The 10,656-nt window shown below is 48.7% G+C and overlaps 1 protein-coding gene across 3 annotated transcripts; it reads right to left on the minus strand.

Moving 5' to 3' along the window:
- Nucleotides 1–4,537: 4,537 nt before the first annotated feature.
- Nucleotides 4,538–9,939, minus strand: CUNH1orf216 (chromosome unknown C1orf216 homolog). Of its 3 annotated transcripts, none has more exons than XM_013123834.3 (2): nt 9,801–9,939; nt 4,538–6,939 (listed from the first exon to the last, which is right to left on the minus strand). In XM_013123834.3, the coding sequence occupies exon 2, from the start codon at nt 6,932–6,934 to the stop codon at nt 6,260–6,262; it is 675 nt and encodes a 224-aa protein (XP_012979288.1). In that variant the 5' UTR covers nt 6,935–6,939; nt 9,801–9,939; the 3' UTR covers nt 4,538–6,259. The 3 variants fall into 3 exon arrangements, with proteins under 3 accessions (XP_012979288.1, XP_012979289.1, XP_040612557.1); XM_013123835.3 differs by having other exon boundaries at nt 9,747–9,881; XM_040756623.1 differs by lacking the exon at nt 9,801–9,939 and adding an exon at nt 9,510–9,626.
- Nucleotides 9,940–10,656: the final 717 nt, after the last annotated feature.

The following is a 10,656-nucleotide window of genomic DNA, read 5'->3' on the forward strand; positions in this document are numbered from 1 at the left end:
GTACTGGCCTGCAGTAAGGTACACGACCTGTATAGCAATGCGGGGTTTTTTTTTGTTTGTTTGTTTGTTTGTTTGTTTTTGACAAGATCTGACCTGGAACTTGCTATATAACTGAGGATAACCTTTGAATCTCTGATCCTCCGGCTCTTACCTCCTTCGTAGGTTTACAGGCATCTCCCCCACCACACCTGGTTTTATGAGGCTCTCGTGACCAAACCTAGGGCTTTATGCAAACTAGACAAGCACTCCACCAACTGAGCTACATCCCCAGCCCAGCAATGCTCCTCCTCCCAAATTAATTTTACTTTATGTGAATGAGTGTTTGGCCTGTTTGTATGTGCCAATGCCTGCGAAAGCCAGGAGAGGGTGTTGCATCTTCCTGGAACTGTAATTATAGAAAGTTGTGGGCTGCCATCAGAGTGCTGGAAGCCCAACCCTGGTCCTCTCTACAAGAGCAGCCAGTGCTCTTAACTGCTGAGCCGCTCTTCCAGCCCCAGAAACGCTTTTTAATTCACAGAACAGCTACAATCCTGCCTCTGAGGCTGTCATCCTCTCCTCATCAAATAATAACAGCTAGGGTGTCTGGGCTGCTTCTAAGTAGTTAGGCTCAGGCCTAAGCCTTCCACATATAATTTACTCATCTGACTCCTTCATGACCCTGTAAGGACAGCACTGCTGTTACCCTATTTTACGGGTGAAAACCATGAGGCACACCTAGTTCTGGGACATATGCGTCCACTGAGCACTGGAAACCACAGTCCTCTGGGCCTGCTCTTCTATGGCTTTCTCCTCCTCCAAGAAGGGGCAACACGGCATTGCTCCTCCCTATTCCTATGACTTTACAGGTACCCGGTAAGAGGCACTACACTGGATTTGAGTGAAGTCAGATCACAGGCTGCCATCAGGAGACAGCCACTCTCCTCAGAGGTAGCCACTACACAGTGCTCTACAGGTTTCAGGCCCGAGGCTGTGGAGGCCACTTAATTTATTTTGAAGCCTTCTGACCCTCCCAACTCTGTATTCTTCCTTTGTTCCCAGATCATTTCCTGCACCCCAGTTTTTAACCTTGTCCTCTCTGATAATGTTGTTGGGGCTGACTTAGTTCGGGTCTGTCCTGGTTAGTTTTTTCATCAGCTTGCACAACCTAGGTGTATCTGGGAAGAAGGAATCTTAATTAGGAAAAGGCCTCCACAAGACTGCCCTGTAGGTAAGTCTTGATCAGTGATTGATATGGGAGAGGCCCTGCCCATTTTTACATAGTTCTAGCCCTGGGCAGATGGTCTTAGATGGTCTAAGAAAGCAGGCTAAGCAAGCCATGGGGAGCTAGGCAGGCATGCAGCTCTCCTCCATGGCCTCTGCATCAGCTCCTGTCTTCAGGTTCCTGCCCTGCTTGAGTTCCTACCTGGATTTCCCTGAAAGATGGACTGTGATCAGGACATGTAAGCGAACCCTTTCCTTTGCAATATGCTTTTGTCATGATGTTTTGTCACAGCAGTAGAAACCCTGAGACAGAAACACTGGTGAGCAAGATCTGGATGAATGAAACCTTCCTCTCTCTCCCTGTGTAGGGCTATCTACCCCTTGGCAGATCCTTCATGCTTCATGTCTGGGACTGCAGAGTCTGTTATCGGTGCCAATATCACCCCATGTTCTTCCTAAGCAAGACCAGGTTCTTTTTTCTTTTTTCCCCTGAGACAAGGTTTCTCTGTGTAGCCTTGGCTGTCCTGGAACTGGCTCTGTAGACCAGGCTGGCCTCGAACTCACAGTGATCTGACTGCCTCTGCCTCCCCAGTGCTGTGATTAAAGGAGTGCGCTGACACCTCCAGGCTCCAAGTTCTTCACGTAGCATCCAAAACCTAGGTTGGATATCCTTGCTTGTGGTCATGGAATGTCATTCTTCAAGAGGGTAAGAGGCAGCAATGACTTTCAGCTCAAACCTTTTCATGTTCACAAGCCTCTCCTTATTCCCTTCCATCCCCAAGAACTAAAAAATCCCCACCCTAACAATTAATACAAGTTTCCAGATTTAAAAAAAAATCTCAAGCTGAGACCTGTTCAGAGTATCAATGTCCCCTTCCCAGACTCAGCGTGGCCTCTACATTGGCCTCATTCATCTTGGCAGGCCAGAGCTGTGCCTGGGCAGAGGCAGGGTGGGGCCCTGGAGGTCTTACTCAGAGCAGGAGTTTGATCTTAATGTCCACAGAACATCTTAAGGTCCATTTGCTCAAGCTTTGTAACTGCCACAGGTGAGGAAACTAAGGCTGCCCCATATGAGGTGCAGAGGTAGCTTCAGCTCCTCCCACATTGGTTTCCCACCTGACAAGGAACTACAACTCTGGATGTGGTTGGCTCAGGCACTGGGGTCCTGCCTCCTGGCCCCAAACCCTGCTTTACTGGTGTGGCTCCTTTCAAATCTACTTCCACGCCAAGAACTGGGCCTATCCCTAGACCCCAAATGACTATAAGTTCCTGTAACATACAATGTTCCTGCTTCCTTGGCCTGGTCCTCACATTTCACTCACCTCAGAGAGCTCCCCAGCTCCCACTTTGTACCCTCGCCATCTCATCCTGGGGCCCAAACGCAGCATCTCTCCCATGCTGAGCATCCTCAAGTTGGGGGCACATGTGCCACATATGGAGAGCAGCAATCAACTTGAGGGAGCGAGGTTTTTCTTGTTCCACCACGTGGGGCATGGGGACCAAACACATCATCAGACTTGGCTACAAGTGTGCCTACCCACACTGGGCCATCTCACAGGCGCCAGGGAACTCTTCATGGAAAGGAATATTAAGCCACTTTATTTGTTTATTTATTTTGAAACAGAGTCTCTGGCAGTCCAAGCTGGCCTCCAACTTACTCCAACTCCAACTCCAGACTGGTCTTAAATTTCTGATCCTCCTGAGCCAACCTCCCTAGCTGAGATTATAAGGACGCCCCAACCATGTGTGTGTTTCTGAGATAGGGTCTCACTGGTGAATCTCTGGCTGTCTTGAAACTTGTGTAGACCAGGCTGGGCTCTACCTCACCGAGCTCCCCCTGCCTCTGCTTCTCCAGTGCTGGGATTAAAGACCTGCAGGGGTGCACATGCCACAACTTTATTTTTTAAAAGGCTCCTCCTGTTTCTAAAGAGATATTCTAATTTTTAGATCCAAATTCCTTAATGGGGAAAAAAAGATTGCTTTTCTGTTAAAAAAAAAAGTTAGGGCTGGTGAGATGGTTCAGCAGGTAACGATGCAGTAAAGATGCATGGATGACTTTGAACCTCTGATCCTCTGTCCTCCACTTCCCAAGTGCTAGGATTACAGGTATTCACTCCTTCACTCCCATGCCTGAAATTTTGTTTTCAGTGCTAGAGACTGAAAATGATTGCACATGCTAAGTAAGTGCTTTGTTGCTCAGCTACATGTTTAGTGTCTGAATTTTTTAAATTTATTTTTTAAAGAATTATTTATTATCAGTATTCTGCCTGCATGTATGTCTGAGAAGAGGGCACCAGAACCCATTATGTGGTTGCTGGGAATTGGACTCAGGACCTTTGGAAGAGCAGTCAGTGCTCTTAACCTTTGAGCTATCTCTCCAGCCCCGTGTCTGAATTTTTGAGAAATTAAGGAATAATCATATAAACTACAGAAGACAATTGTCTAAATTTCCATCAACAGATATCTGCAATCAGGCATGTTATTAAATATTACATCCAGGGGCTGGGGCATGGCTCAGTAGTAGAGTACTTGTCTCGAATGTACTGGGTTCTGGGTTCAATTTGTAGTACCACAATAAAATAAAATAAAATAAAGCTACACCTGTGTCAGAGCCATGCAAAGACCCTCACTCACTCTTCTGCAGAGTATCTATTTAAAAAGTGTACCTTAGGGACTGGAGAGATGGCTCAGAGGTTAAGAGCACTGACTGCTCTTCCAGAGGTCCTGAGTTCAATTCCCAACAACCGCATGGTGGCTCACAACCATGTGTAATGAGATCTGGTGCCCTTTTCTGGTGTGCAGACATACATGGAGGCAGGATGTTGTATTCGTAATAGATAAATAAATAAATCTTTTAAAAAAGTATGCCTTAGGACAAGGACAATCCCCGATGGTGCTTTAGGGCAGGGGCCAAATCTTATCCACTGTGTAGTGGTGTCTTGCCTGTGATCCTGTAATGGTGGCCACACCCCTTTGGGCATGGCTTCAGGTGGACAGAAACAGAGAGATGTGTGAGGCATGGTCTCTCTCACATTCTTTCTGTTGGGTCAGCAGAATGATCGAAAGGGCGGAGAAATACTCCTGCAGTTCTTTGTTAACTGTGTAAGTGTTCCCTAGTAAACACCATTTATCATTAATCTTGGGTCTAGTAAAATCATCACACCTACACATTCACCACTGTCAGATGAGGAGCCCATGAGACTACTAAACAAATTCTGATTTCTTTTCCTCCCCAGTATCTCCCAGACTTCCAGCACTTGGCCCCAGCTAAAAAGGAGAAGACAGAGAGTGTGAAAGAGGTCACCGGGCAACAAATAGAACAAAAGCACATCCTCAATTTAATTATCTGCCTTAGTTTATTTAATCCTGGATTGGTCCAGAGGCCAGGTTCACATTCAACATGCAAGAACTATAGGAAGTCCCCCAGGCCCACATTTCACCCACCCACCCATTGAGGATGAAACTCTTTGGAGACAGAGTGGAAGGGCCCCCACTGCGCAGGTGGGTAGCCTGAGGGCTAGAGACACCATCTGTGCCTTCCGTGTCACTGCCACCATTCCCTCTTCATGTCATTGCTCGCCCACTAGGACCCTGTATTCTCTTGGCACCCAGAAACAAAACAAAAGGCTCTGCTACCTTAATTATTGGTTGACCCAATATGCATTCATCTCCAAGGCTTGAAGCCTCTGCTGGGGCCTGTCCATCCCTGTTCAAAGGGGCAATGTAGAAAAAGAGAAGTATAGCCAACCATTCCAGGGCTTCAGGAGGCTGAGCTGACACTGTCCCCTGAGCTTGGAAACTGAGTTTTGGCTCCTCTGGACAGTCAGATTTCAGAAAAATGAACCAAACCAATTGGACGTTGCTAAAGCAAGGTAGGCAGCAAGGGGGAGGTGATGAGAAGGGAGGTTTCCTCCCAGTGCCCTGACAGCCTTGGTGCATCTGGTCTATACCTGCATGCTTATATGCACACAGTGCCCTTCAGCAGAAACCTAAATGAACATGGTTGGTGTTCAGCCTCTCCTCACAGTGAGGTAGTGTGCTGTGTTCTGGAATTCCATTCTTCTGTTCTTCAGAGAGATCTAACATCTTCATTCTCTCCCACCCCCACCTCCCATGGAGCCAAAGAGGGCACAAGAGGACAGTTCTTTCTTTTTCTTTTTTAAAGACAGGGTTTTTCTGTACAGCCCTGACTATCCTGTAACTTGATCTGTAGACCAGGCTGGCTTGGAACTCACAGAGATCCGCCTGCCTCTGCCTCCTGAGTGCTTGAATTAAAGGCGTGCGCCACCACGTCCCTCGAAGACAGTTTCTTATGTCTTTCTTTATCCCTTCCTCCACTCCTGCCAGTTCCCTCCCTGACACCCATTTCCACCGACTGTCCCCACCAAACAGCAGCAAATGTGCAAAGGAAGGCTGGAGCAGCCCATGAAGCCTCTTAACAGGGGCCCAGGACGCAGTTCAGTGGTAAGACATTTGCCTAGCGTGCACAAGGCTTTGGGCTCAATCCTTTGTACCGCAATAAGCAGAACAAGTTCTTGCCAAAAGCCAACAGTGATCTTAGCAGACAGAGCAAGGTTAAATGAGGGGAAAGGATAGAAGATAGCCTGGGAAGCTCCAGGAGAGAATAAGGCTGGGGTAGACTTTGGAAACACAGGGGATGGGTGGATGCCCTTCAGGTACAATTGAACATATATTTGCACACACCTGCTCTTAAGTCTCTCTGCAAATACACATGTTCCTAACTTATGCTTCTTATGCCAGCACTGGCACATATAAATCTCAACACACAAAGGTTCATTCACACCCAATATAAACCTATATATTTAACTGATACATATGCATACAAATCTTTTGCATGTATATCTTATTTGGGAATATATACATATTCCTAGGCACCTAGCCACACATGCATACATAAACATACATGCTACACATAACATATAACGTCATCCACATATGCCTACATGTTAGCACATACATAATTAATGTTTACTTGCATACATACTTACTTGTGCATAACCACACACAGGCCTGCAAATACACACACTCGGGCACACCCTTAGCAATGGTCCTGGTGCCTGCAAGGTGCTTCCCTCTGTTGGAGACAGCGGATAAGTTCCTTTCGGTTGTCTAGGATGGTATCGAAGCTCTCTTGCAGTCGGGCCTGCTGGTCAACCAACTGGTGCTGGAGAGCCCGAATCCACTGAAGCAGTGCCAAGCGACGGTACATCACCAAGTGCGCATGGTGCTTCTCCTTCTCCTGCTCTTTGTAGCGCTCCTGAGCCTGCAGCTGCTGCACAGCCTGGGCCACAGAGGGCAGAAGGGGATCCAGAGGGCTCGGGCCTCGAGGAGTCCCGCAGATAGGTTCTGGACTGCTGCTAAGGCTGTCGATGCTCAAGGAACTGCTGGCGTAACCAATGTCCTCCAGAGGAGAGCAGACACTGCTGGCACCACTCAACTTCTCTGGCTCAGCGCCACAGATCTCTGCACCCTCCGGGGGACTGCGGACTCCCGCCTGGAGGTGCCCAGTGGCTTGGAAGACCTGGTTGTCAGAGGGTGACTCAGCGGGCTCCACTTTGCCTGGCACGCCATGCCAGTTCTTATTGGCATCCTTAGCACTGTCCACAAAGTTGGAATTGTTGTCTGGTTGGAGCTCAGGTTGACATATTCCAGGAGGCAGGCCGCCCAGGAACTGGGCCCCCTCTGCTAGCCCTGGCTGGATGGCAGCAAACATCTGGTCTGTGAAAGGGAAGCAGAAGCATGGGTGACAGGAGGTCAGGATGGAAGGGCAGCCTTGGTCCCAGTAACCTCTCAATGCTTTCCCTCCCTTCTCTCTGACCATGTGGTCTGTCTCCTCCTAGGGTTTTTCCTTTTTTTTTTTTTTTAAAGATTTATTTATTACATATACAGTGTTCTGCCTACATGCCAGAAGAGAGCACCAGACAGATTGAATTGTAGATGGTTGTAAGCTACCATGTGGTTGCTGGGAATTGAACTCAGGACCCCTGGAAGAGCAGTCAGTGCTCTTAACCTCCCCAGCCCCAGGGTTTTTCCTTTAAGGTTGTCTCTACATGCTTCTCCTCAGGCCACTTCATTCTCTGTGGTAGCTTCAAGAACCATCATGTGTGGGTGACTGGTAGCTATGTGTCCACCCAAATACAACCACTATTCAACATTGCAATCTACCAAAGGCTCTTCAAACCCTACACACTCAAACCGCGCTCCTCTTCAGGGTCCTCAGGCAAGAGAGCTCTGTCACCTGTTAAGTCAACCTACCAGGACCCAGGAGCACCCTGGACTATTTACCCTCCTTCCTCATCCCCCCTCCCCCTACTGTCCACTTTCTGACATTTTGGCCCTGGTCATTTTTTGTCTAGATGACTGCCACAAACTTTTCCCTGACCCTCTTCCAATTAAAAATATAAATGCAGGGGATGGAGAGATGGTTCAGCAGTTAAGAGAACTGGCGGCTCTTCCAGAGGATCCAGGCTCAATTCCCAGCACCCGAGTTGGATGGTTTACAACTGCCTTTAAACACTTTCTTCTGGCCAATTTGAGCACCCACATAACATGTGTGCATACACACACATGCAAATATTTTTTAGTTATTAAAACGATGCCCGGTAAAATAACAACAAATAATATTTTTTAAGAAGAACATATATCAGCTGGGGTGGTAGTGGCTCATACCTTTAATCTCAGCACTTGGGAGAGAGGCAGAGGCAGGTAGATCTCTGAGTTTGAGGCCAGCCTGGTCTACAGAGCAAGTTCCAGGACAGCTGGGGCTATTCAGAGAAACAAACAAAAAAACAAAAACAAAAACAAAACATCTTTCTTTGTCTATGTGTGTAGACAGATAGATATGTGATAAATATATATAGTATATGTTCTATATATGTATAATATATATTAAATATATAAATTCAGCCAGGTAGGACAGCTCATATCTGTAACCTCAGCACTCTGGACACTAAGGCAGCAGGGTTGCAAGTTCAAGGCCAGCCTGGGCTACATAGCAAAACTATCTCAATAAACCCAAACTACCCTTCTTGCAAACTGTGTAAATTTGATTGGAAATAGCTTTGAATGCTGCCCCTCAAGAACTGTTAGACCTCAGCAGTCCTTGCTTTGCCTGGCCCTCTGAACAATTACCACTCTGCCTCTCTCATCCCACCAAACCACTCAGAGGCCCCGGGCACAGCATTCTGCAGCAGTATTCACCTGGCCTACAGTATTCTTCTCCATTCCTCCCTCTAAGTGCCTCCTCTGCACCCAGAAAATTCTGTTTTCGTGTTTAAAATCTACCTGTCTGAAGCCTGCCAGATAGTGTGCCCCTGGGCTGATACATGCCATCTACATGGTAACCATGACTCCGCTAGCTCCCCCCTGCCCTCATGTACTCTGTCTTATCCACGTGAGTTTCCTAATCCTGGCATACACTGTTGATGGCCAGCAAATGCCTAGTCGGCTGGAACTGTTTGTTTAAACGATCTTGTGATCATTTCTAATCTGACTCCTTGGCCAAGACTAAGAACTCCTTTATATAACCTCTTGGCACAGTGATTCTCAACCTGAGCGTGTCACGGCCCCTTGGGTCGAAAAACCCTTTCACAGGGGTCACCTAAGACAATCGCTAAACATAGAGATTTACATTATGATTCATAACAGTAGTAAAACTACAGTTATGAAGCAGCAGCGAAAATGATTTTATGGTTGGGGGTCCTCACAACGTGAGGAAGTGTGTTGAAGGGTCGCAGCGATAGGAAGGTTGAGAACCACTGCTCTAGTATACACCAGGATTAGCAGATGTCAGTATTTGCCTGCTGAGAGGGAATGGGGGACTAGGGTGGGATTCCTGCACTCCGGAAGGCAAATGGGAGCAGCAGGACCCTGGCTTGCAGACCTGGACTCATTCTCCTCCTCCACACTAAGGAGCCCCCCCCCCCCAGGCCACAGCGACAGCCCCTCTGCAGGTTTGGCCCTTCCCTCCCAGAGCACGGGACATTCTCACTATACCCAGTGTGCTCCATCCGGAGCGCTCTCTCACTCCCGTCCCTAATAACCGCTTTTGGGTTTAAACTCACAAGAGGTTCTACTGGCCACATTACCATGACTGGAAGAACTGAAGACTCCTGAGTGAGGAACACTATTAGGTCAAACAGTCACCAGGAAGCACCCCCCCCACACACACAGTAGGTGGCAGGGACCCTCCCCACACCCAGCAATGGGCAGAAGTCCTCAGAGCGAGGTGAGGACAGATGCTTCAACCCTTTGATTTGTGAAAAAAAGGTCTGAAGATCCTCCCTCACCTCAATTTCAAGTTTTTTTTTTCTTCCTAAAAATTCTGGCCGGGCTCATAAAGGAAGCTGGGGTGAGGCGGGATGGGAGTGGGGCTAAGGATCTGGGCTCCGAAAGTGAGACTAGGATCTGGACGCGTTCCCTCCACCCCCGCCCCGCCCCTCCAGCTAATCCACAGTGTTGGGGGAGGGGGTGCAGGATAGGGATTGGCTGGAGACAGCACCCTAATCTCTGCAGGGAAAACTCGCCTCTCCGCTCTCCTGCGGCTGGGCCCCAGGTCCTCCACCAGGGCCCGGACTCACGGCCTCGAGGCGCCGGCTCCGGCAAGGCTGTCTACGGTTCTGGGACCTGCTCGCAGCGGGGTAGCGTGAGGTTCTTCGGCCTGTGCGTGCACGCGTCGTGGCGTGGCTGCGTGGTATCCGCACCGTTCGCCCAGCCTGGTCCGACTGCAGGGTCCACCGGCGTCTGCGTGGCTGGGCGGGGCGGCCTGACCCACGTGGGCCGGTTCGGTTCTCCGCGCAGGAACTGCCTCCTCCCGCTGCTTGACCCGATCCTTCCAGGTCCGGTGTCATCTCCTAACCATCCCGGCCGAGCGCCTCGGCTCCATCGGTTCGCCTTGCTGCAGATATGGCGACTCTGTGCCTCCTTCCTGGGTTTCCCGGTGGCTCGGGAACTCCGCGAGGCCGAGGCCGCGATATGCGTCCGGTCAGCTGCTGCACCGCTCCTCTCCTTTTGTGCTGAAAACTCTCCTTTCGTTTCCACTAACTCGTAGTTTGGATCCTCGAAGACCCTTCTGAATCCTAGACCTGGTTATTCCCTCTTCTAGCCCATCTCAGAGAGGGGGGAAAAAAGAACTTTCTTTTTCTTCACATACTGTGCTTATTTGATTACATTCTTTTGCTTGTTTCCCTGAAACTCACTATGTAGATCAGGTGGCTTCCCATGTACAGAGATATCGGCCTGTCTCTGCCTCTGGAGAGCTTGGATTAATGGTGTTGGCTACCATACCTAACTACCTCCCAAGACAGTGGTTCTCAACTGGTGGGTCACGACCCCTTAGGGGATCGCGTAAGACCATCAGAAAAACATATTTACATTGCAATTCATGATAGTAGCATAATTACAGTTATAAAGTAGCAACAAAAATAAATTTATGGT

Source organism: Mesocricetus auratus, unplaced genomic scaffold (genome assembly GCF_017639785.1).
Source record: "Mesocricetus auratus isolate SY011 unplaced genomic scaffold, BCM_Maur_2.0 Super-Scaffold_100014, whole genome shotgun sequence".
In the NCBI taxonomy this organism is placed as follows: Eukaryota; Metazoa; Chordata; class Mammalia; order Rodentia; family Cricetidae; genus Mesocricetus; species Mesocricetus auratus.

What these genes read in the sequence shown, in the direction of transcription:
- CUNH1orf216 (XM_013123834.3), bottom strand. Translation starts at nt 6,934, where the DNA reads ATGTTTGCTGCCATCCAGCCAGGGCTAGCAGAGGGGGCCCAGTTCCTG.